At 44.2% G+C, this 26,730-nt stretch overlaps 2 protein-coding genes across 2 annotated transcripts in view; one reads left to right on the forward strand and one right to left on the reverse strand.

Moving 5' to 3' along the window:
* The window catches only part of tg (thyroglobulin), a 98,949-nt gene extending 73,891 nt beyond the window's left edge, over window positions 1–25,058 (forward strand). The window contains exons 45-51 of the mRNA XM_036961549.1: window positions 10,405–10,569; window positions 13,851–14,018; window positions 14,346–14,533; window positions 21,138–21,245; window positions 22,491–22,631; window positions 22,896–23,092; window positions 24,735–25,058. Of these exons, the coding sequence (XP_036817444.1) occupies window positions 10,405–10,569; window positions 13,851–14,018; window positions 14,346–14,533; window positions 21,138–21,245; window positions 22,491–22,631; window positions 22,896–23,092; window positions 24,735–24,877 (1,110 nt within the window). The 3' untranslated portion in view covers window positions 24,878–25,058. The remainder of the gene's footprint in view (window positions 1–10,404; window positions 10,570–13,850; window positions 14,019–14,345; window positions 14,534–21,137; window positions 21,246–22,490; window positions 22,632–22,895; window positions 23,093–24,734) is intronic.
* Window positions 87–8,643, reverse strand: LOC110520858 (src-like-adapter). Its single transcript, XM_036935830.1, has 7 exons — window positions 8,190–8,643; window positions 6,145–6,283; window positions 5,705–5,791; window positions 4,405–4,502; window positions 3,870–4,001; window positions 1,214–1,343; window positions 87–550 (listed from the first exon to the last, which is right to left on the reverse strand). Exons 1-7 carry the CDS (start codon window positions 8,269–8,271, stop codon window positions 298–300), a joined length of 921 nt encoding a protein of 306 aa, XP_036791725.1. The 5' UTR covers window positions 8,272–8,643; the 3' UTR covers window positions 87–297.
* Window positions 25,059–26,730: the final 1,672 nt, after the last annotated feature.

The raw sequence follows: 26,730 nt of genomic DNA on the forward strand, positions 1-26,730 counted from the left end.
AGCAGGATTATGTCCTCTCTATACAGCAGGATTATGTCCTCTCTATACAGCAGGATTATGTCCCCTATATACAGCAGGATTATGTCCTCTCTATACAGCAGGATTATGTCCTCTCTACACAGCACGATATGTCCTCTCTATACAGCAGGACATGTCCTCTCTACACATCAGGACATGTCCTCTCTACACAGCACGATATGTCCTCTCTATACAGCAGGACATGTCCTCTCTATACAGCAGGATATGTCCTCTCTATACAGCAGGATATGTCCTCTACATTTAAGCCCATATCCAGTCTTAAGAGTTCAGGAGGATGGCTTGTGCGTACTCCCCCTCCTCTTCCTCTTCCAGTGCTGTAGTGCTGAGTCCGTGACCGTTACCGGGAGGTACACACACACTCCTCCTCTTATTCCTCCTCCAGCTGCTGCTCTTCCTCTCCTTCCTCGTGTCCCCCAGAGACATGTAGGAGGAGACTGTGTTCCGCAAGCCAAAGCTGATCATAGAGTCTCTGTTGCCGGGGTAACGATGAGGCTGGTCTGTCAGCTCCGAGCTGGGGTTAGAATAGATATGATGCAGCGTTAGTCTGTTATCTATCACTGATAAAGTACATTGAAAGCTAAACTCAAAAATAAGCTCAAACACATATGTAATTGTCAGACTCCATGAAACTCCCAGAGAGGGGTAGTGACAGATACAGATGGATGGGGAGAAACAAGGGTGGAGAGAGAGGGACTGAAGGCGGGGAGAGGGGGACTGAAGGCGGGGAGAGAGAGGGGCCGAAGGCGGGGAGAGAGAGGGGCCGAAGGCGTGGAGAGAGGGGCTGAAGGCGGGAGAGAGAGAGGGGCTGAAGGCGGGGAGAGAGAGGGGCTGAAGGCGTGGAGAGAGGGGCTGAAGGCGGGAGAGAGAGGGGTCGAAGGCGGGGAGAGAGAGGGGCCGAAGGCGGGGAGAGAGAGGGGCCGAAGGCGGGGAGAGAGAGGGGCCGAAGGCGGGGAGAGAGAGGGGCTGAAGGCGGCGAGAGAGAGGGGCTGAAGGCGGGGAGAGAGAGGGGCTGAAGGCGGGGAGAGAGAGGGGCTGAAGGCGGGGAGAGAGAGGGGCTGAAGGCGGGGAGAGAGAGGGGCTGAAGGCGGGGAGAGAGAGGGGCTGAAGGCGGGAGAGAGAGGGGCTAAAGGCGGGTAGAAAGGGAAAGAGAGGTCAACGTTAGAGAAAGAGGTACCTGTTGACGTCTTTCCAGTCGAAGTTGTTGTGCATCACCACAGGGGGTGTCTGCGAAGCCAGGTTGAGGTTACCATTGGTTACAGCCTGACAGGGGATGGTGAGAATACAGCACAGGCCGTCTGCACAATCTGTCAAAGAGAAGGGGCCACTGTCATTACCAGAAACCATACTCAGCTATCCTGTGGTTATAACCAGTTAGCTACCAGAAACCATACTCAGCTATCCTGTGGTTATAACCAGTTAGCTACCAGAAACCATACTCAGCTATCCTGTGGTTATAACCAGTTAGCTACCAGAAACCATACACATCTATCCTGTGGTTATAACCAGTTAGCTACCAGAAACCATACTCAGCTATCCTGTGGTTATAACCAGTTAGCTACCAGAAACCATACTCAGCTATCCTGTGGTTATAACCAGTTAGCTACCAGAAACCATACTCAGCTATCCTGTGGTTATAACCAGTTAGCTACCAGAAACCATACTCAGCTATCCTGTGGTTATAACCAGTTAGCTACCAGAAACCATACTCAGCTATCCTGTGGTTATAACCAGTTAGCTACCAGAAACCATACTCAGCTATCCTGTGGTTATAACCAGTTAGCTACCAGAAACCATACTCAGCTATCCTGTGGTTATAACCAGTTAGCTACCAGAAACCATACTCAGCTATCCTGTGGTTATAACCAGTTAGCTACCAGAAACCATACACATCTATCCTGTGGTTATAACCAGTTAGCTACCAGAAACCATACTCAGCTATCCTGTGGTTATAACCAGTTAGCTACCAGAAACCATACTCAGCTATCCTGTGGTTATAACCAGTTAGCTACCAGAAACCATACACAGCTATCCTGTGGTTATAACCAGTTAGCTACCAGAAACCATACTCAGCTATCCTGTGGTTATAACCAGTTAGCTACCAGAAACCATACTCAGCTATCCTGTGGTTATAACCAGTTAGCTACCAGAAACCATACTCAGCTATCCTGTGGTTATAACCAGTTAGCTACCAGAAACCATACTCAGCTATCCTGTGGTTATAACCAGTTAGCTACCAGAAACCATACTCAGCTATCCTGTGGTTATAACCAGTTAGCTACCAGAAACCATACTCAGCTATCCTGTGGTTATAACCAGTTAGCTACCAGAAACCATACTCAGCTATCCTGTGGTTATAACCAGTTAGCTACCAGAAACCATACTCAGCTATCCTGTGGTTATAACCAGTTAGCTACCAGAAACCATACTCAGCTATCCTGTGGTTATAACCAGTTAGCTACCAGAAACCATACACATCTATCCTGTGGTTATAACCAGTTAGCTACCAGAAACCATACTCAGCTATCCTGTGGTTATAACCAGTTAGCTACCAGAAACCATACTCAGCTATCCTGTGGTTATAACCAGTTAGCTACCAGAAACCATACTCAGCTATCCTGTGGTTATAACCAGTTAGCTACCAGAAACCATACTCAGCTATCCTGTGGTTATAACCAGTTAGCTACCAGAAACCATACTCAGCTATCCTGTGGTTATAACCAGTTAGCTACCAGAAACCATACTCAGCTATCCTGTGGTTATAACCAGTTAGCTACCAGAAACCATACTCAGCTATCCTGTGGTTATAACCAGTTAGCTACCAGAAACCATACTCAGCTATCCTGTGGTTATAACCAGTTAGCTACCAGAAACCATACTCAGCTATCCTGTGGTTATAACCAGTTAGCTACCAGAAACCATACTCAGCTATCCTGTGGTTATAACCAGTTAGCTACCAGAAACCATACTCAGCTATCCTGTGGTTATAACCAGTTAGCTACCAGAAACCATACTCAGCTATCCTGTGGTTATAACCAGTTAGCTACCAGAAACCATACTCAGCTATCCTGTGGTTATAACCAGTTAGCTACCAGAAACCATACTCAGCTATCCTGTGGTTATAACCAGTTAGCTACCAGAAACCATACACAGTGACTAAAATATAAATGTACAAGGACACATTAATGACACAAGGAGAGCCCTGGAGCTGAATATCTTCCACATCCTCAAAATAGCCAACTTCAGAAATGTACTTCAACCACAGTATACAGCTCATATGACTCCACTTAGTGAACATAGTGTAGCAGCATTGCAGTGCGTATTGGAGTTGGTGCGGCTTGAAAGAGTCAATAATTCCACGTTAGAAAGTGATAACTACCGCTGGTGTCACAAGTTAAAAGATAATGAACAGTTCCACCCTTTATAATAATACTATACTTATCAGCTCATGGTTCCTATAAATAGGTTCACATGGAGTCTACATGTGTTTGACTTTAATGTCAGATTGTAATAAGATCAGATATGTTGGTGTCCCGGAAAAAAAACTCTTATTACATTTTTTACATTTTTTTTATAATAATTTTTTAAAATATGTATTTTCAGATACGGCTTATTGTCAGACATAATGCCTGCAAATCATTCACTTTTCACAGAATATGAAGAGGGATGACTACTTTAATCATGAACCTTTCACAGAATATGAAGGGGGGGATGACTAATTTCAATTTCTGTTTAAAAATGTAAAAAAATCTACAAAAAGTGAGGTACAAGGTTTCCGATGAATAGATTTGGACTAAATGTCCATGATCACGTCACCGGGGATGGTTATTTACCAGAGTAGTGGTTGACGAGGTCCTCGAGACACTGGAAGGTTAGACCAGGAGAGATGTAGTACCAGTTGTTGGGAAGGCGGATAATACGATAGTGTACCATAACCCTGTGCCGTACAGACAGGGTATACACTCCTACAACACCACACAGGCAAAGAAAAACAAGACATTATTACATCTGGTTTTAAAGTTGCTTGATTTTGGTTGGTCGTTTTAGTAGTTGATTGTGAGAGAATCTATCGGCAGTCCCGTAGGCGAAGTTTAGAACAGCTTTTATATGCACCATTTATTTAGGACATTTAGCAAACACCTTTATCCTAAGTGACTTACAGTAGTTGTTGCTTGCGTACCCACAACCATTGCGTTGCGAGCACCATGCTCTACAGACGGAGCACCACAAGGGGCACCACAAGGGGCACCACAAGGGGCACCACAGGAGCACCACAGGGAGCACCACAGGGAGCACCACAGGGAGCACCACAGGAGCACCTAAATTCCATTTCATTACGGTACAGAGGTCTGTCTCTTGGCCACTCACCTTTTTGACTTTCTCTGATCATGAAGGAGCCAGCTCTGTTTCCGGGCAGACGAAGCAGTTCCTCTGCTTTGGGTCGGGCCACCCCTTCAAACAACCAGCTAAATGAATACAGAATACAGTTCAGCCATGTTCATAAGGTATGTCTTTTCATGGCCTTAGAACCCCACATAAAACAACCAGCTATGAAGAACGATTAAAACATGACCACCGGCTGTTTTAATCATAATGGTATCGTAGATGGTATCACCTTCCCCTTTTCAGAATACCAAGCATTAAACCATTATCGTCAGCTATAATCCGACACTGGACTAGGAAAGTGTTAGGTTAGTAAATCTTTACATTTTTTATTTTTAAAAACATATCTATTTTATTTATTTTTAACTTATTGTTCTTAACTGCATTGTTGGTTAAGGGGCTTGTAAGTTAGCATTTCACTGTAAGGTCTACCTACACCTGTTGTATTCAGCATTTCACTGTAAGGTCTACTACACCTGTTGTATTCAGCATTTCACTGTAAGGTCTACTACACCTGTTGTATTCAGCATTTCACTGTAAGGTCTACTACACCTGTTGTATTCAGCATTTCACTGTAAGGTCTACTACACCTGTTGTATTCAGCATTTCACTGTAAGGTCTACTACACCTGTTGTATTCAGCATTTCACTGTAAGGTCTACTACACCTGTTGTATTCAGCATTTCACTGTAAGGTCTACTACACCTGTTGTATTCAGCATTTCACTGTAAGGTCTACTACACCTGTTGTATTCAGCATTTCACTGTAAGGTCTACTACACCTGTTGTATTCAGCATTTCACTGTAAGGTCTACTACACCTGTTGTATTCAGCATTTCACTGTAAGGTCTACTACACCTGTTGTATTCACCTACCCGTGATAGACCTTGACAGTGGACTGTGACAGTGTCAGGTAGGTTAGTGTTGCTGTGAGTTCACCTACCCGTGATAGACCTTGACAGTGTCAGGCAGGTTAGTGTTAGTGTGAGTTCACCTACCCGTGATAGACCTTGACAGTGTCAGGCAGGTTAGTGTTAGTGTGAGTTCACCTACCCGTGATAGACCTTGACAGTGTCAGGCAGGTTAGTGTTAGTGTGAGTTCACCTACCTGTGATAGACCTTGACAGTGGACTGTGACAGTGTCAGGTAGGTTAGTGTGAGATCACCTACCCGTGATAGACCTTGATAGTGTCAGGTAGGTTAGTGTGAGATCACCTACCCGTGATAGACCTTGACAGTGGACTGTGATGGTGTCAGGTAGGTTAGTGTTGCTGTGAGTTCACCTACCCGTGATAGACCTTGGCCACATGGTTGTTGGGGATGTAGTTCTCATATCCTGTTTGGACAGAACAAACCCTCCACCAGTAACCCTCCCTGACAGAAGAGAAGAAAGGGAAGAAGGAGATTGAGTCCCAAATAGCACCCTATTCCTTATTTAGTGCACTGTTATAGACCAATAGGGCTCTGGTCAAAAGTAGAATTGGTCAGATTTGACCCCTGTCTCTGTCAGTCTAGTCAAACAGATCAGCTCTTAGAGGAGTTGGTGTTGTGTTGAGGGACTGAATGTGGAAGACTAGGGTCTGGTCCCAAATTGCCTCCTAGTCCCTAGATAGTGCCCTACGTTTGACCAGGACTCATAGGGCTCTGGTCAAAAGTAGGGTACTATCTAGGGACTAGGGTGCCATATGGGACACAGTTCTTAGATTCAGTTGGGTTCAGTCACTCACTCTGCCAGGAGTCTCAGTCTCTCTCCTATCCTGAAGAGAGGCACGCTGACGTCTGCTGAGGGGTAGTCAGACAAGACGACCAGGGTTTCACTGACGTCTGCAGAGGTGTAGTCAGACAGGACTCTCAGGGTATCGTTGTCTGGAGAGAAGAGTAAATATATACATATTTTTATATTTACAGCATATTAGATGACTGTCATTCTTATTCCATTCACCCAGCTCAATGTAACAGTGATAGGTTTAGGCTACTACATGATACTGTCATTTCCCCTATACCCATCATGAGGTTGCTACAACCTAGCCTATGAATTAAAGTTTACAATGGTAGGTGCACAGGTCGAGAGAAAATGTGAGTAATCAAGGTGACAGACAGTAACACATTCATTAACCCCTTGCACACTCTTGCCTGCATCTAGCTGATCTAGGGTGTAAATCAGTTGCAAACAAGAGTTTCTATTGGACAAATTCAGGTGCATTCATCCCCGTTTCTTTCCTTTTGCTTCCGTTTAAGAAATGTTTTCAACAGAATCGGCGGAATGAATACACCCCTGATCACATGCAAGCAGTTCTCTTTCATAGCAGCCACATGCAAACAGTTCTCTTTCATAGCAGCCACATACAAACAGTTCTCTTTCATAGCAGCCACATGCAAACAGTTCTCTTTCATAGCAGCCACATGCAAACAGTTCTCTTTCATAGCAGCCACATGCAAACAGTTCTCTTTCATAGCAGCCACATGCAAACAGTTCTCTTTCATAGCAGCCACATACAAACAGTTCTCTTTCATAGCAGCCACAAACAAACAGTTCTCTTTCATAGCAGCCACATGCAAACAGCATGATTCCTTTGGAAGTTGTATAACTCATTGCATCTACTCTCTCTCCTCCTCTCACCCTTTTCCCTTTCGCTTGTGGACTTCAGTGCACAATACATCAGCTGCCTGTGACCAGGCGTAAACACCTTTCCAAATGCCGTGTACTGGTGTACTATCTCAATTTGACCAGTTTCTCACAGCAGGGAAATAATCCTGCAGCAGCAGGAAATGTAAATTATTATGTGGATTATAATTAATGGACTTTATTGTAGGGGTTGAGTCATTTTCATTTTTTTAGTTAAGAAAAATCTGACATTTTAAAGTGGAAATTACAAATGTTAGAAGTCTTTTTAAACCTTGAATAGACAACAATTTGCATTTCCTTCTGCAAGGAAAAAATTCTCTGCGACAACAGGGTGATCAAATTAAGAGAGTACATCTGTACAGTATCTGCCAATCACAGCGAAAGCAAAAGTGTTATCGGGTCATCCATATCAGATGAAGATTATATTATTTTTCCATTCAGTCAACAGCTCTTGGACGGTCATTTCAAGATGCTGAATGCTCAAACACTGATGCTATTACAAAAATTTAAAAAAAAAAACTTTTTAATTTTTAATTTATTTTTTAGATATGAGTACATGTTGTGGAGGGAAGTAGGATGCTGTTGGTTATTTAATTTAATGAAGAAATATGTTTTATATTGCATAATGGTCCAGTAAAAAGCTAGAGGTGACACACCCATGTTGGCAGAGGTGCAGACTAATGGAACAGTAAACCGTCTACAACAGAAAGTCATACAGTACACGGTATATATGCTCCCAACAATTTAATGGGTAAACAAAATGTTGGAAATATTGCATAGTGATCATTTGACCTCATTCTACATGTATAAGCTTGCAGTTGTTTGGCCACAGTTTGCATGACAGGAACCTTGTTTATTTTGGGTGAAATTATGCAAATGTTTACACATACACAGAGCAGTACAGCGCCAGTACAGCTTCTGAAACCAAGTCACTCCACCCTTACTTTAAATATTACATCAAATGAACCATTTCCCATCAGAGACAATCTGGGATACCAAGCGTTTAAATTAATCATTTTTATAGCCATTGATTCTTGAAGAATACGAAACAAATTTCAATCCCAGATTGCCCCTTTTAACAGGATCCTTTCATTAATAAAACGATCATTATCAAAAAAACAGACTTCCTTAACCAGAGACACTTACTTCTCAGAAAGGGATCAGAGCTGGTGTTGGTGTCATCTCCATTCTCTGGCATAGAGACTGGGCTGGTCCTGACGTTCCCCATGTCTGGTCAGAGAGCCTTGTTGATCATTTGGATGCAGGAATGAAGAGCTGGGAAGTAGCAGTGCTATGTGTGCTTGCCTCTCATTCCTTTATCTCACTATTTAGCCCAGCACGGGTATTCTCCAGTTTAGGATGTGGATATCCTCACCCTTTCCTCAGATAGACTTACCATACCAGTCTGTAGCAGCCTCGGTCGTTATACCTAATATAACTAATATTTGGTGTAATATAGCCGAAATTATAATGTAATATAGCCTGAATTAGCTTAGCATGATGCTACGGTACTGTATAACGGTGATAAGCAGCAGCTCATCAGTCTATTCTAGTCATCCTGCCAATCTGTTTTTGTTGATCTCATCTAGTCACTTCCTCACTAATGGGGAAGTTGTGTGACTTGTTTTTCACCACATTTTTCCACTCCTGAAATAGACTAATCACCACAGTGCTGTAGCCAATAGAGGAGACTAATCACCACAGTGCTGTAGCCAATAGAGGAGACTAATCACCACAGTGCTGTAGCCAATAGATGAGACTAATCACTACAGTGCTGTAGCCAATAGAGGAGACTAATCACCACAGTGCTGTAGCCAATAGAGGAGACTAATCACTACAGTGCTGTAGCCAATAGAGGAGACTAATCACTACAGTGATGTAGCCAATAGAGGAGACTAATCACTACAGTGCTGTAGCCAATAGAGGAGACTAATCACCACAGTGCTGTAGCCAATAGAGGAGACTAATCACCACAGTGCTGTAGCCAATAGATGAGACTAATCACTACAGTGCTGTAGCCAATAGATGGCAGACTAATCACCACAGTGCTGTAGCTAATAGATGAGACCAATCATCACAGTGCTGTAGCCAATAGATGACAGACTAATCACCACAGTGCTAAAGCTAATAGATGAGACTAATCACCACAGTGCTGTAGCTAATAGATGAGACTAATCACCACAGTGCTGTAGCCAATAGATGAGACTAATCACCACAGTGCTGTAGCCAATAGATGACAGACTAATCACCACAGTGCTGTAGCCAATAGATGACAGACTAATCATCACAGTGCAGTAGCCAATAGATGAGACCAATCATCACAGTGCTGTAGCCAATAGATGACAGACTAATCACCACAGTGCTGTAGCCAATAGATGACAGACTAATCACCACAGTGCTGAAGCTAATAGATGACAGACTAATCACCACAGTGCTGAAGCTAATAGATGACAGACTAATCACCACAGTGCTGTAGCCAATAGATGACAGACTAATCACCACAGTGCTGAAGCTAATAGATGACCAGACAGCATTCAAATAAACACTTGAAAGATGTGTGTAACCAATTGGTATGTAGTATGTCTAACATTAAAAGTAATTCCATTTTGGAGCTAATAATGCTTAGCTATAAATAACAGCCCAGTGGTTCTCTGACTATGTCCCTCCTCTCTCTCTCTCCCCAGGGTGGCTCTGTGTTCTCCCCTGCCTCAGTGCTGAGTGGTTCTCTGACTCTGTCCCTCCTCTCTCTCTCTCCCCAGGGTGGCTCTGTGTTCTCCCCTGCCTCAGTGCTGAGTGGTTCTCTGACTCTGTCCCTCCTCTCTCTCTCTCCCCAGGGTGGCTCTGTGTTCTCCCCTGCCTCAGTGCTGAGTGGTTTTCTGACTCTGTCCCTCCTCTCTCTCTCTCCCCAGGGTGGCTCTGTGTTCTCCCCTGCCTCAGTGCTGAGTGGTTCTCTGACTCTGTCCCTCCTCTCTCTTTCTCCCCAGGGTGGCTCTGTGTTCTCCCCTGCCTCAGTGCTGAGTGGTTCTCTGACTCTGTCCCTCCCCTCTCTCTCTCCCCAGGGTGGCTCTGTGTTCTCCCCTGCCTCAATGATGAGTGGTTCTCTGACTCTGTCCCTCCTCTCTCTCTCTCCCCAGGGTGGCTCTGTGTTCTCCCCTGCCTCAGTGCTGAGTGGTTCTCTGACTCTGTCCTTCATATCTCTCTCTCCCCAGGGTGGCTCTGTGTTCTCCCCTGCCTCAGTGCTGAGTGGTTCTCTGACTCTGTCCCTCCACTCTCTCTCTCCCCAGGGTGGCTCTGTGTTCTCCCCTGCCTCAATGATGAGTGGTTCTCTGACTCTGTCCCTCCTCTCTCTCTCTCTCCCCAGGGTGGCTCTGTGTTCTCCCCTGCCTCAGTGCTGAGTGTATCTAAAGCCCAGGGGCAGGCTGAGGCTCTGGCCAGGGAGCTGGGCTGTTCCTCCTCTGACCCAGAACAGCTGGGCTCCTGCCTGAGAGCAGCTCCAGCACAGGACCTCAACGCTGCCCAGACCAAGGTACTGTTGGCCTTATAGACCCAGACTGAGGTACTGTTGACCTTATAGACCCAGACTGAGGTACTGTTGACCTTATAGACCCAGACTGAGGTACTGTTGACCTTATAGACCCAGACTGAGGTACTGTTGACCTTATAGACCCAGACTGAGGTACTGTTGACCTTATAGACCCAGACTGAGGTACTGTTGACCTTATAGACCCAGACTGAGGTACTGTTGACCTTATAGACCCAGACTGAGGTACTGTTGACCTTATAGACCCAGACTGAGGTACTGTTGACCTTGTAGACCCAGACTGAGGTACTGTTGACCTTATAGACCCAGACTGAGGTACTGTTGGCCTTATAGACCCAGACTGAGGTACTGTTGGTCTTTTAGACCCAGACTGAGGTACTGTTGACCTTATAGACCCAGACTGAGGTACTGTTGACCTTATAGACCCAGACTGAGGTACTGTTGACCTTATAGACCCAGACTGAGGTACTGTTGACCTTATAGACCCAGACTGAGGTACTGTTGGCCTTATAGACCCATACTGAGGTACTGTTGGCCTTGTTGACCTTATAGACCCAGACTGAGGTACTGTTGACCTTATAGACCCAGACTGAGGTACTGTTGACCTTATAGACCCAGACTGAGGTACTGTTGACCTTATAGACCCAGACTGAGGTACTGTTGGCCTTTTAGACCCAGACTGAGGTACTGTTGACCTTATAGACCCAGACTGAGGTACTGTTGACCTTATAGACCCAGACTGAGGTACTGTTGACCTTATAGACCCAGACTGAGGTACTGTTGGCCTTATAGACCCATACTGAGGTACTGTTGGCCTTGTTGACCTTATAGACCCAGACTGAGGTACTGTTGACCTTATAGACCCAGACTGAGGTACTGTTGACCTTATAGACCCAGACTGAGGTACTGTTGACCTTATAGACCCAGACTGAGGTACTGTTGACCTTGTAGACCCAGACTGAGGTACTGTTGACCTTATAGACCCAGACTGAGGTACTGTTGACCTTATAGACCCAGACTGAGGTACTGTTGGCCTTATAGACCCAGACTGAGGTACTGTTGGCCTTATAGACCCAGACTGAGGTACTGTTGACCTTATAGACCCAGACGGAGGTACTGTTGACCTTCTAGACCCCGACTGAGGTACTGTTGGCCTTATAGACCCAGACTGAGGAACTGTTGACCTTATAGACCCAGACTGAGGTACTGTTGACCTTATAGACCCAGACTGAGGTACTGTTGGCCTTATAGACCCAGACTGAGGTACTGTTGACCTTATAGACCCAGACTGAGGTACTGTTGGCCTTTTAGACCCAGACTGAGGTACTGTTGACCTTATAGACCCAGACTGAGGTACTGTTGACCTTATAGACCCAGACTGAGGTACTGTTGACCTTATAGACCCAGACTGAGGTACTGTTGGCCTTATAGACCCATACTGAGGTACTGTTGGCCTTGTTGACCTTATAGACCCAGACTGAGGTACTGTTGACCTTATAGACCCAGACTGAGGTACTGTTGACCTTATAGACCCAGACTGAGGTACTGTTGACCTTATAGACCCAGACTGAGGTACTGTTGGCCTTATAGACCCAGACTGAGGTACTGTTGGTCTTTTAGACCCAGACTGAGGTACTGTTGACCTTATAGACCCAGACTGAGGTACTGTTGACCTTATAGACCCAGACTGAGGTACTGTTGACCTTATAGACCCAGACTGAGGTACTGTTGACCTTATAGACCCAGACTGAGGTACTGTTGGCCTTATAGACCCATACTGAGGTACTGTTGGCCTTGTTGACCTTATAGACCCAGACTGAGGTACTGTTGACCTTATAGACCCAGACTGAGGTACTGTTGACCTTATAGACCCAGACTGAGGTACTGTTGACCTTATAGACCCAGACTGAGGTACTGTTGGCCTTTTAGACCCAGACTGAGGTACTGTTGACCTTATAGACCCAGACTGAGGTACTGTTGACCTTATAGACCCAGACTGAGGTACTGTTGACCTTATAGACCCAGACTGAGGTACTGTTGGCCTTATAGACCCATACTGAGGTACTGTTGGCCTTGTTGACCTTATAGACCCAGACTGAGGTACTGTTGACCTTATAGACCCAGACTGAGGTACTGTTGACCTTATAGACCCAGACTGAGGTACTGTTGACCTTATAGACCCAGACTGAGGTACTGTTGACCTTGTAGACCCAGACTGAGGTACTGTTGACCTTATAGACCCAGACTGAGGTACTGTTGACCTTATAGACCCAGACTGAGGTACTGTTGGCCTTATAGACCCAGACTGAGGTACTGTTGGCCTTATAGACCCAGACTGAGGTACTGTTGACCTTATAGACCCAGACGGAGGTACTGTTGACCTTCTAGACCCCGACTGAGGTACTGTTGGCCTTATAGACCCAGACTGAGGAACTGTTGACCTTATAGACCCAGACTGAGGTACTGTTGACCTTATAGACCCAGACTGAGGTACTGTTGGCCTTATAGACCCAGACTGAGGTACTGTTGACCTTATAGACCCAGACTGAGGTACTGTTGGCCTTTTAGACCCAGACTGAGGTACTGTTGACCTTATAGACCCAGACTGAGGTACTGTTGACCTTATAGACCCAGACTGAGGTACTGTTGACCTTATAGACCCAGACTGAGGTACTGTTGGCCTTATAGACCCATACTGAGGTACTGTTGGCCTTGTTGACCTTATAGACCCAGACTGAGGTACTGTTGACCTTATAGACCCAGACTGAGGTACTGTTGACCTTATAGACCCAGACTGAGGTACTGTTGACCTTATAGACCCAGACTGAGGTACTGTTGACCTTGTAGACCCAGACTGAGGTACTGTTGGCCTTATAGACCCAGACTGAGGTACTGTTGGCCTTATAGACCCAGACTGAGGTACTGTTGACCTTATAGACCCAGACTGAGGTACTGTTGACCTTCTAGACCCAGACTGAGGTACTGTTGGCCTTATAGACCCAGACTGAGGAACTGTTGACCTTGTAGACCAAGACTGAGGTACTGTTGGTCTTATAGTCACAGACTAAGGAAGGAAGCTTTATAGTCCCAGATGTATCTTGGGCTGTATGTATCCCAAATGGCACCCAATTCCCTGTTTAGTGCGCTTCTTTTGTCCAAGGCCCATAGGGCTCTGGTCAGAAGTAGTGCACTATAAAGGCAGTAGTGCTATTTGGGACTCAGGCATACTTTTTTCCCCCTGTCTTATTTTATGTTATCTGTTTCAGTTGCTGTCAGTCAGTGGGCCCCTGCAGGCTTGGGGTCCAGTGGTGGATGGGGTCTCTGTCCAGGGGAAACCCTCCATGGCCCTGATGAATGCAGGCTTCCACAGAGCTGACCTCCTGCTGGGCTCCTCCGCAGAGGATGGACTCATCAGCAGGGCCAAGAGGATCAAGGTGAGAACCGGAGATCCTATAATTCAAAGACGTTCTTTGTGTTTCTATGGTGAGAACATTCACCTCTAGTTTCGTCCATCTATTTAGGTGTACCTGCTTATTAAGCTTTCCCCGTGCAGGATGGAATTGGGGAATATTGCTCTTTGTTTTTCATACAGTGTAGGACATATTCTAATGCGTAGACTCCTAGTTCAACTCAGCAGGTGACTCGTATGTTAGCGGTTTGTCCTCATTCACATCGTATTAGTATTGAGTGGTATTACTCTAGTCAGCCGCGTTTCATATCACCAACGTCTACTTTCCCCCCCCCCGAATGTCTGACGACAGAACTTTGAGGAGCTCCAGGGGCGAGCTGACAGTAAAACAGCATTCTACGAAGCCCTGTCCAACTCTCTGGGTGGAGACGATGCCAATGCGTTTGTCAAGGCTGCAGCCACCTGGTTCTACTCCATGCAGCACTCTCCCTCTCCAGCTGGCTACAACCTCTTCTCTCAGGCTCTTAACAGTGCAACCAGGTGAGAAATGTGCTCGGCACACTACTGTATACGGTATTCATGTAGTTCCGGAATACCTTACCCTTATTCATTGAATTCAGTGCATAAATATCAAATCAAATTGTTTTAGTCACATGCGCCCAATACAACAGGTGTAAACCTCACAGTGAAATGCTTACTTACGAGCCCCTAACCAACAATGCAGTTTAAAAAAATACGGATAAGAATAAGAAATAAAAGTAACAAGTAATTAAGGAGCAGCAGTAAAATAACAATAGTGAGTCTATATACAGGGGGGCACCGATTAGTTGAGGTAATATGTACATGTAGGTAGAGTAATTAAAGTGACTATGCATAGATGATAACAGAGAGTAGCAGAGGTTTAATGAGTGGGAGAGGGGGGGGGGGGGGGTCAATGGCAATAGTCTGGGTAGCCATTTGACTATACAGTTCCTGTATGGAGAAGCACGACCCATAATAATCACGTCACAAGATACCATTCTCTGTTCAGTTCTGTGTGTTCAGTTCATTTTGTTTATTTTACCTTTTACAGGAATTCTCTTCACGTTCAAGAGCAGTGAGTTCTGTTCAGTGAGTTCTGTTCAGTGAGTTCTGTTCAGTGAGTTCTGTTCAGTGAGTTCTGTTCAGTGAGTTCTGTTCAGTGAGTTCTGTTCAGTGAGTTTTATACAGTGAGTTTTATACAGTGAGTTCTATACAGTGAGTTTTATACAGTGAGTTCTGTTCAGTGAGTTCTGTTCAGTGAGTTCTGTTCAGTGAGTTCTATACAGTGAGTTTTATACAGTGAGTTCTATACAGTGAGTTTTATACAGTGAGTTTTATACAGTGAGTTCTATACAGTGAGTTTTATACAGTGAGTTCTGTTCAGTGAGTTTTATACAGTGAGTTTTATACAGTGAGTTTTATACAGTGAGTTTTATACAGTGAGTTCTGTTCAGTGAGTTCTGTTCAGTGAGTTTTATACAGTGAGTTTTATACAGTGAGTTTTATACAGTGAGTTCTATACAGTGAGTTCTATACAGTGAGTTCTGTTCAGTGAGTTCTATACAGTGAGTTCTATACAGTGAGTTTTATACAGTGAGTTTTATACAGTGAGTTACAGTGAGTTCTGTTCAGTGAGTTCTGTTCAGTGAGTTCTATACAGTGAGTTCTGTTCAGTGAGTTTTATACAGTGAGTTTTATACAGTGAGTTCTATACAGTGAGTTTTATACAGTGAGTTCTGTTCAGTGAGTTTTATACAGTGAGTTCTGTTCAGTGAGTTCTGTTCAGTGAGTTTTATACAGTGAGTTTTATACAGTGAGTTTTATACAGTGAGTTTTATACAGTGAGTTTTATACAGTGAGTTTTATACAGTGAGTTCTGTTCAGTGAGTTCTGTTCAGTGAGTTTTATACAGTGAGTTCTGTTCAGTGAGTTCTGTTCAGTGAGTTTTATACAGTGAGTTTTATACAGTGAGTTTTATACAGTGAGTTTTATACAGTGAGTTTTATACAGTGAGTTTTATACAGTGAGTTCTGTTCAGTGAGTTCTGTTCAGTGAGTTCTGTTCAGTGAGTTTTATACAGTGAGTTTTATACAGTGAGTTACAGTGAGTTCTGTTCAGTGAGTTCTATACAGTGAGTTCTATACAGTGAGTTTTATACAGTGAGTTTTATACAGTGAGTTACAGTGAGTTCTGTTCAGTGAGTTCTGTTCAGTGAGTTCTGTTCAGTGAGTTTTATACAGTGAGTTTTATACAGTGAGTTACAGTGAGTTCTATACAGTGAGTTCTATACAGTGAGTTCTATACAGTGAGTTCTATACAGTGAGTTTTATACAGTGAGTTTTATACAGTGAGTTTTATACAGTGAGTTACAGTGAGTTCTGTTCAGTGAGTTCTATACAGTGAGTTCTATACAGTGAGTTCTGTTCAGTGAGTTTTATACAGTGAGTTCTATACAGTGAGTTCTATACAGTGAGTTTTATACAGTGAGTTACAGTGAGTTCTGTTCAGTGAGTTCTGTTCAGTGAGTTCTATACAGTGAGTTCTATACAGTGAGTTCTATACAGTGAGTTCTATACAGTGAGTTCTATACAGTGAGTTTTATACAGTGAGTTTTATACAGTGAGTTACAGTGAGTTCTGTTCAGTGAGTTCTGTTCAGTGAGTTCTATACAGTGAGTTCTATACAGTGAGTTCTATACAGTGAGTTTTATACAGTGAGTTTTATACAGTGAGTTCTATACAGTGAGTTCTATACAGTGAGTTTTATACAGTGAGTTACAGTGCCCTCAGAAAGTATTCAAACCCCTTGACTTATTCCACATGTTGCTTTACAGCCTGAATTCAAAATGGATTAAATGTATATTTTTCCTCACCCGTCTACACACAATACCCCATAATGACAAATGTATTGAAAATGAAAGACAGAAATATCTCACTTTTATTATCACATTCATTATCTCGTATTCACACCTGATACACCTTTGGCGGAGATTAAAGCTTTGAGTCGTCTTGTGTATGTCTGTATCAGCTTTGCACGTCTGGATTTTCAGATTTTCTCTCATTCTTCCTTGCTGATTTTCTCAAAATCTGTTAAATTAGATGGTTGAGCGGCGATGAACAGCAATCTTCAAGTCTTTCCACAGATTTTCAATGGGATTCAAGTTTGGGCTTTGGCTGGGCCACTCAAATACTTTCACATTCTTGTTCTGAAGCCATTCCAGCGTTGCTTTGGCTCTATGCTTGCAGTCATTGTCCTATTGGAATGTAAAATCTTCACCCCCAGTCTAAGGTCGTTTGCACTCTGAAACAGGTTCTCTTCCTGTATTTTTTTTTCTATATTTTCCTGTATCCTTACCAGTCTCCCAGTCACTGCCGCAGAAAAGCATCCCCATAGCATGATGCTGCCACCACCATGCTTCACAGTCAGGATGGTGTTAGACGGGTGATGAGCTGTGCCTGGTTTTCTCCAAACATATTGCTTTGCATTCAGGCCAAAGAGTTTTGTTTTTGTCTCATCAGACCACAGAATCTTTTGCCTTATGCTCAGTCTTTCATGTGGCTTTTTGCAAACTCCAGGCGTGCTGTCATGTGCCATTTTCTCAGGAGTGGCTTCCGTCTGACCACTCTTCCATAAATCCCAAATTGGTGAAGTGCTGTGGAGACTGTTGTCCTTCTGGTAGGTTCTCCCATCTCAGCCAAGGAACTGCAGTTTTGTCAGAGTGGTTATTGGGTTCTTGGTCTCCTCCCTGACCAATGTCCTTCTTGCCTGGTTGCTCAGTTAGGTCGGACTGGCACCTCTAGACAGAGTCTGGCTTGTTTCATATTTTTTCAACTTCCCGATGATGAAGACACGATGCTCTTGGAAACTTTCAACACTCTTGAAAGTGTTTTATACCCTTCCCCAGATATGCTTTATCACAATTATATCTCTGAGATCTACGGACAGTTCCTTGGACTTCATGGTATAGGTTCTGCTCTGACATCCACTGTCAACTGTGGGACCTTATATAGACAGGTGTGTTTCTTTCTAAATCATGTCCAAACAATTGAATTGGCCCCAGGTGGACTCCAATCAAGTTGTAGTGACATCTCAAAGATGATCAAAGGATATTGGATGCACCTTGAGCTCAATTTGGAATGTCAAAGGAAAGGGGTATGAATACATATGTAAATGAGATATATATTTTAGTAACAAGTTAGTAACAAATTCTAAAAACATGTTTTCACTTTGTCATTATGGGATATTGTGTGCAGATGGGTGAGAGCGTGTTTTATTTCATCCATTTTTAATTCAGGCTCTAACACAACAACATGTGGAATACGTCAAGGGGGATGAATACTTTCTGAAGGCCATACATTGAGTTCTATGCAGTGAGTTCTATGCAGTGTGAGTGGAAACCCATAGCTCGACTATTGATCTCTTTACACTGTTATATGTTGCTTTAATGTGATTGACAAACTGGAACAGAGCATACATTCCAAATGACACCCTATTCCCTATATAGTGGACTCATTTAGTCCAGAGCCCTGTGGGAGTGCCGTGACTCCTGTTCAAAAGTAGTGCACTATAAAGGGAATAGGGTGCCATTTGGGACACAACTATGAAGAGCTGGAACAGAGTGCGTTTCACTTGTGGTCTTGAGGAAGGAAACAGCCAGCCGACTGAAGACTGAAATAACCTGAGGATTTAGAAGGACTGTGTGAACTGTTTTACTGAGGGTGTTAGAAGCAGCGTGTTTAGAAAAGAAAAGAATGTAACAATTCAGAAATAGAACTACTAGGTGCCGTGGTTCGGCCATTTAACGTGGCCCTGACACGTGGCGCAGACCAAGCTTTTCACCAGAAATATGCCATAAGAAAACAGTATATGTCAGGGCCCATATTCATAAAGTGCCTTAGAGAAGGAATCCTGTTCTAGGACCAGTTTTGCCTTTTGGGTTATAAAATGAATGGATAGATGGAATCTGATTCTATACTGAACAAAAATACATGTGCACCATGCAACAATTTCAAAGATTTTACTTGAGTTACAGTTCATATAAAGGAAATCAGTCAATTGAAATAAATTCTTTAAAACTATGTTGGAGGCGGCTTATGGTAGAGAAAGGAACATTCAGTTCTCTGGCAGCAGCTCTGCTGGACATTCCTGCAGTCTGCATGCCAATTGTACTCACCCTGACAACTTGAGACATCTGCGACATTGTGTTGTGTGACAAAACTGCACATTTAAAAGTGGCCTTTTATCGTCCATGGCACAAGGTGCACCTGTGCAATGATCATACTGTTTAATCAGCTTCTTGATATTCCACACTTGTCAAGTGGATGGATTATATTGGCAATGGAGAAATGCTCACTAACAGGGATGTAAGCAATTTGTGTGCAAAATTTGAGAGAAATACGCTTTTTGTGCATTTGGATAATTTGCTAGGATTTTGAATTTCAGCTCATGAAACATGGGACCAACACTTTACATGTTGCCTTTATATTTCTGTTCAGTGTAGATCAGCTCATGAATACGGTCCCAGATTCACTCAAGATCAATCATTATTTCTGTCATCTTATATGCAATGGATTCTGTACATACTGTATGTCTGCAGTATTGACAGACATACAGTATACAGAACATGTCTGTCAATACTGCAGATATACAGTATACAGAACATGTCTGTCAATACTGCAGATATACAGTATACAGAACATATCTGCAGTATTGACAGACATGTTCTGTATACTGTATATCTGCGGTATTGACAGACATGTTCTGTATACTGTATATCTGCGGTATTGACAGACATGTTCTGTATACTGTATATCTGCAGTATTGACAGACATGTTCTGTATACTGTATATCTGCAGTATTGACAGACATGTTCTGTATACAGTATATCTGCAGTATTGACAGACATGTTCTGTATACTGTATATCTGCAGTATTGACAGACATGTTCTGTATACCTGCAGTATTGACAGACATGTTCTGTGTACTGTATATCTGCAGTATTGACAGACATGTTCTGTATACTGTATATCTGCAGTATTGACAGACATGTTCTGTGTACTGTATATCTGCAGTATTGACAGACATGTTCTGTGTACTGTATATCTGCAGTATTGACAGAGATGTTCTGCATATTTCTCCAGTATTGACAGAGATATTCTTCTAATGCCCTTGATCCAGGCTTCGCTAGTGATATGTACGGTGGCTGCTGCCTCTGCTCTTCAGCGTCTACTGGACTTCGCCCACATAATAACTAGTGTCAAATATAGCAGGGAACAGGGCTGAGGCTGACCCACACAACACACCCATGGACCTGAGGTTAGCTGAGGATAGCAACCGACCGATGCCTTGAAGACAAACAACAGCATAGCTCACATTCACAAGAAGACCATGTCAACATGTATTTCAGTAAAAGAGTCCTGACCTGAAACTCTCACTATGCTAGGAGTTATACTAGACATTTTCCAGAGTTTAAAACGCCTGTAATTTAAAGGCAGATAGGTCCACTGCTTGTTTATCCAGATCCATCAGTGTATTTTGGCTGCAGCAGGAGTGGTCCTCACTCAGTAAATACCTGCCCTGCTGTAACACACTGTCTGTGTCCCAAATTGCACCCTATTCCCTGCATAGTGCACTAACCCCTATAGGCACTGGTCAAAAGTAGTGCACTGTATAGGGAATAGGGTGCCATTTGGAACCTAGTCTTAGTTAACTAGCCTGGCACTGTGGCAGCCAGACAGAGACCATCTTTTCTCAAGACACAAACATACACACTCATGGCCCTCAGTCACACATGTAAATGTTAGGTTTGTTAGACAACACTGTGTGAGTGATTGTCAGTGAACTGCTGTCCTGTCATGTACAGAATAGGTACACCTTGCTGTATCCTTTCTCTCAGTCTTTGTCCACAAAGAAAAGGGAAACGATGATGTGAAGTGTGTTACATTTCTCATGTCTCTCTGTATCTGTCTCTCTCTGTCTCTCTGTCTCACCGTCTCTCTCTCTCTGTCTCTCTCTGTCTCTCTGTCTCTCTCTCTCACCGTCTCTCTGTATCTGTCTCTCTCACCGTCTCTCTGTCTGTCTCTCTCACCGTCTCTCTGTATCTGTCTCTCTGTGTCTCTGTGCAGAGATCTCTTCATTGTGTGTCCCACCATAAAGATGGCCAACTTCTGGGCAGCTAACACCAGATCCAATGTGTTCATGTACTACCTGCCTGAGGACACCGCCCAGACCAGGTAATCACTGGGTGTGAGGAGGACTAGGCAGCCAGGTCAGGTCAGGCCTCCAGACCAGGTAATCACTGGGTGTGAGGAGGACTAGGCAGCCAGGTCAGGTCAGGCCTCCAGACCAGGTAATCACTGGGTGTGAGGAGGACTAGGCAGCCAGGTCAGGTCAGGCCTCCAGACCAGGTAATCACTGGGTGTGAGGAGGACTAGGCAGCCAGGTCAGGTCAGGCCTCCAGACCAGGTAATCACTGGGTGTGAGGAGGACGAGGCAGCCAGGTCAGGTCAGGCCTCCAGACCAGGTAATCACTGGGTGTGAGGAGGACTAGGCAGCCAGGTCAGGTCAGGCCTCCAGACCAGGTAATCACTGGGTGTGAGGAGGACTAGGCAGCCAGGTCAGGTCAGGCCTCCAGACCAGGTAATCACTGGGTGTGAGGAGGACTAGGCAGCCAGGTCAGGTCAGGCCTCCAGACCAGGTAATCACTGGGTGTGAGGAGGACTAGGCAGCCAGGTCAGGTCAGGCCTCCAGACCAGGTAATCACTGGGTGTGAGGAGGACTAGGCAGCCAGGTCAGGTCAGGCCTCCAGACCAGGTAATCACTGGGTGTGAGGAGGACTAGGCAGCCAGGTCAGGTCAGGCCTCCAGACCAGGTAATCACTGGGTGTGAGGAGGACTAGGCAGCCAGGTCAGGTCAGGCCTCCAGACCAGGTAATCACTGGGTGTGAGGAGGACGAGGCAGCCAGGTCAGGTCAGGCCTCCAGACCAGGTAATCACTGGGTGTGAGGAAGACTAGGCAGCCAGGTCAGGTCAGGCCTCCAGACCATTGACTACTAGTCAAGTAGTACTTGCGTTAACTCAGACTACCTCGTTGTGTCCAGAAATACTATTACATGTGTTTTGCTGTGTTGCTATGGAAGCGGCATGATAATCTATTATTTATTTGTTTTGTTTTGCTGTGTTGCTAGGGAAGTGGCATGATGATGTATTATTTATTTGTTTTGCTGTGTTGCTAGGGAAGTGGCATGATGATGTATTATTTATTTTGTTTTGCTGTGTTGCTAGGGAAGTGGCATGATAATGTATTATTTGTTTTGCTGTGTTGCTAGGGAAGTGGCATGACAATGTATTATTTATTTGTTTTGCTGTGTTGCTAGGGAAGTGGCATGATGATGGATTATTTATTTTGTTTTGCTGTGTTGCTAGGGAGGTGGCATGATAATGTAGTGTTTATTTGTGTGTGATTTGTTTTCATTTCAGTGCTGACCTGTCAGTACCCCTGGATGTCCACTATGCCTTTGGCCTCCCCCACAGCCCCCTGACCTATGACCTGTTCACCAACACAGAGAGACGCCTCTCCCTACAGATGATGACCTACATGGCCAACTTCATCAAGTCCGGGTAAATTATTTTTTTTTTAAATAGAAATTACTTTAAATAAACGCCAACCATACTTTATAGTATTTCCTTTTCAATCTAAATCAATTGGTTTATTTTGTATTGTTTGGTACATCTAAACCAATCTGCATGACTGGAGAATAGTGCCTTATGCATGTGGCGTCAGAATATACCGTATCTGTCATTTAGCAGACACTTTTTTCCAAAGTGACTTACAGTCGTGCGAACATCACGTCTCTTACTTGTACGTCTTCTCCTTGTGAACAGAAATCCCAACCAGGCTCACAGTGTGTCCCGCGTGGCCTTCAGCGAGGCGGCGCTGCCCCTCTGGCATGCCTTCCAGTCTCACCCTGAGGGGGACAGCTATATGGAGGTGGAGCCAGGCCTCAGCAACCACAGGGGCCTCCGCAGGGCCCAGTGCTCCTTCTGGGCCGACTACGTCCCCTCTCTGACCGCCTCCATTGGTGGGTACAAGTCCAAACTCAAAATAAGATGATGTAAATCATCAGTTTGCCTAACAAACCACAGACATCTTTGCCCCCAAAAAAAACAGAGTAACACAAAGGCTAAAAAAAACCCACAGAAAACAAGTGTTAATTATTCACTTCCTGTTATTTCAGTGTCAGAAGGACATACATAGAAACATACAGTATTCAGACACCTTCCTTTTTCTTCGTTTGGTTACTTTACAGCCTTATTCTAAAATGTATTAAATAATACATATACACAATACCCAATAATGACAAAGAGAAACAGTAAAAAGTTTTGCAAATGTATAAAATTAAAAAACGTATTTACCAAAGTATTCAGACCCTTTGCTATGAGACTCACAATTGAACTCCGGTGCATCCTGTTTCCATTGATCATCCTTGAGATGTTTATACAACTAGATTGGAGTCCACCTGTGGTAAATTCAATTGATTGGACATGATTTGGAAAGGCACACACCTGTCTATGTTAGGTCGAACAGAGCAGAAACCAAGCCATGAGGTCGAAGGAATTGTCCGTAGAGCTCCGAGACAGGATTGTGTCTAGGCACAGATCTGCAGAAGGGTACCAAAACATTTCTGCAGCATTGAAGGTCCCCAAGAACTCAGTGGACTCCAACATTCTTAAATGGAAGAAGTTTGGAACCACCAAGACTCTTCCAGAGCTGGCCACCCGGCCAAACTGACCAATCGGGGCAGAAGGGCCTTGGTCAGGGAAGTGACCAAGAACCTGATGGTCACTCTGACAGAGTTCCAGAGTTCCTCTGTGGAGATGGGAGAACCAGAAAGACAACCATCTCTGTAGCAATCCATCAATCAGGCCTTTATGGTAGAGTGGCCATACGGAAGCCACTCCTCAGTAAAAGGCACATGACAACCAGCTGGGAGTTTTCCTAAAGGCACCTAAAGGACACTCAGACCATGAGAAACAAGATTCTCTGGTCTGATGAAACCAAGATTGAACTCTTTGGCCTGAATGCCAAGCGTCACGTCTGGAGGAAACCTAGCACCATCCATATGCATGATGCATGATGCTGGCACCATAATGGTGCTGGCACCATAATGCTGAGCCCGGACTTGAACCCGATCGAACATCAATGGAGAGACCTGAAAATAGCTGTGCAGCGACGCTCCCCATCCAACCTGACAGAGCTTGAGAGGATCTGCAGAGAAGAATGGGAGAAACTCCCCAAATACAGGTGTGCCAAGCTTGTAGCGTCATACCCAAGAAGACTCAAGGCTGTTAATCGCTGCCAAAGGTGCTTCAACAAAGTACTGAGTACTAATGTCATATTTATAAAAACCTGTTTTTGCTTTGTCTTTGTGGGTTATTGTGTGTAGATTGATGAGAAAAAAAACCAATGTGATCCATTTTAGAATAAGGCTGTAACGTAACAAAATGTGGAACAAGTCAAGGGGTCTGAATACTTTGCACTGTATGTAGCCAGTAATTAGAGGTTTGCTACTGTATGTACTTAGATGGTGCCAAACGTTCAGTTTCCATCTGCAGAGCCTTTCATCTTTAGGAAAAACATCCATATATCACCACTTTAGAGAAGCTACTCTTACTTCACGGGATGACTTGGTGTCACAAGAAAGATGTCTCTCTGTTTTTCAGGCAAACTTTCATCTGCTGTGTCGGAAGGGGAATCTGCTGGTTTGGGGGCTGGAACTCCAACACCAGAAACCAAGTTATTTGTTGATTTCTTGACAACTGTCACCCAGAGCAAACCCAAGTCAGAGAAGGATGCTTATAATTAGAAAGAACATCCACACTACGTATCGTCTAATCTGCATTTAGGGTTTATCACTCACACATAGTGAGAAATGACATGTTGTTTCAACTGCCAAAGTAGTCGGTAAATTAAGTCGTGTCATTTAAGTGCCTGTTTAGTTTCCACACAAATGAAATAAAACAATAAAACAATTGCATTACATAATACTCCTGAAGTCTGTGGTGTTGTTTATACGTTCTTCACGTCTAGAGTAGTAATCAGGTCATCTCTCGTGATGGCTTGAACATTAAAGTCAACTAGCTCATTTGGGTCTGTGTGCTGGGATTGGTAACCAAGGAGACATTACTTTAATTGAGTCAAATCGGAGAATCTCCAGAGTCAGTTACTAGACTGATAATAGAGGTGTAAAACAGCTGTCTTATTGAAGTGTACGTTTGGTGTGAAGTCTTGTTTCATTTGGCTCAGTCCCAATAGTGTACCCTACTATTTTAGTGCACTACTTCTAACCAGAGTCATATGGGCCCTGAGTACTTTTTCCAGGATTTTTAAGTAATTAATTAGCATTTTATTGCATGACATAAGTATTTGATCACCTACCAACCAGTAAGAATTCCAGCTGTCACAGACCTGTTAGTTTTTCTTTAAGAAGCCCTCCTGTTCTCCACTCATTACCTGTATTAACTGCACCTGTTTGAACTCGTTATCTGTATAAAATACACCTGTCCACACACTCAATCAGACTCCAACCACTCCACAATGGCCAAGACCAGAGAGCTGTGTAAGGACATCAGGGATACAATTGTAGACCTGCACAAGGCTGGGATGGACTACAGGACAAAAGGCAAGCAGCTTGGTGAGAAGGCAACAACTGTTGGTGCAATTATTAGAAAATGGAAGAAGTTCAAGATGACGGTCAATCACCCTCGGTCTGGGGCTCCATGCAAGATCTCACCTCGTGGGGCATCAATGATCATGAGGAAGGTGAGGGCAGTGTTTCAAATACTTGTTCTCCCCACTGTATGTCACATTCTTGAATGTGTTCACCCACAGGATAATTCACCACTTTGGCCAGTTGCTCGAAAGGAGACCACAAGAGATACAATCTAAAAGATAAGGGTGCCCATGAGGTCCTTCTAGTCCTAGTGGCCCCAGGGTTAACTACTGTAGAGACTGGCTGAGCTGGCCCTAACCTTACAGGGTTTATTACTGTAGAGACTGACTGAGCTGGCCCTAACCTTACAGGGTTTATTACTGTTTTGTAGAGACTGACTGAGCTGGCCCTAACCTTACATGACCGTAGCTAAGCTTTGTTCCTGGCGCTCACACACACTACACTGTTCTGTGTACGTTGTACACATTCCACCTCATGGATGCCAAATAGATGAACAGAGAAATAAAAATGAGTTATGTGGTCTGGACAGATTAATGCTAGTCCTACCACACCACACCTCTCCATGTAATCTGGACAGATTAATGCTAGTCCTACCACATCACACCTCTCCATGTCCTCCAGACAGATTAATGCTAGTCCTACCACACCACACCTCTCCATGTAATCTGGACAGATTAATGCTAGTCCTACCACACCTCTCCGTGTCATCTGGACAGATTAATGCTAGTCCTACCACACCACACCTCTCCGTGTCCTCTAGACAGATTAATGCTAGTCCTACCACACCACACTTCTCCATGTCCTCTAGACAGATTAATGCTAGTCCTACCACACCACACCTCTCCATGTCCTCTAGACAGATTAATGCTAGGCCTACCACACATTTCATTGTCCTCTAGACAGATTAATGATAAACCCACCACAGCTCTCCATGTCCTCTAGACAAATGAATGCTAAGCCTACCACAGCTCTCCATGTTCTCTGGA

This window comes from Oncorhynchus mykiss, chromosome 2, assembly GCF_013265735.2.
Source record: "Oncorhynchus mykiss isolate Arlee chromosome 2, USDA_OmykA_1.1, whole genome shotgun sequence".
Taxonomy (NCBI): Eukaryota; Metazoa; Chordata; class Actinopteri; order Salmoniformes; family Salmonidae; genus Oncorhynchus; species Oncorhynchus mykiss.

What these genes read in the sequence shown, in the direction of transcription:
- LOC110520858 (XM_036935830.1), bottom strand. Translation starts at nt 8,271, where the DNA reads ATGGGGAACGTCAGGACCAGCCCAGTCTCTATGCCAGAGAATGGAGAT. An exon ending in AGACTGAGACTCCTGGCAGA is followed by an intron (nt 5,792 to 6,144) that starts GTGAGTGACTGA and finishes CTCTTCTGTCAG; the next exon opens with GGAGGGTTACTGGTGGAGGG. An exon ending in GTGGCCAAGGTCTATCACGG is followed by an intron (nt 4,503 to 5,704) that starts GTAGGTGAACTC and finishes GTATTCATTTAG; the next exon opens with CTGGTTGTTTGAAGGGGTGG.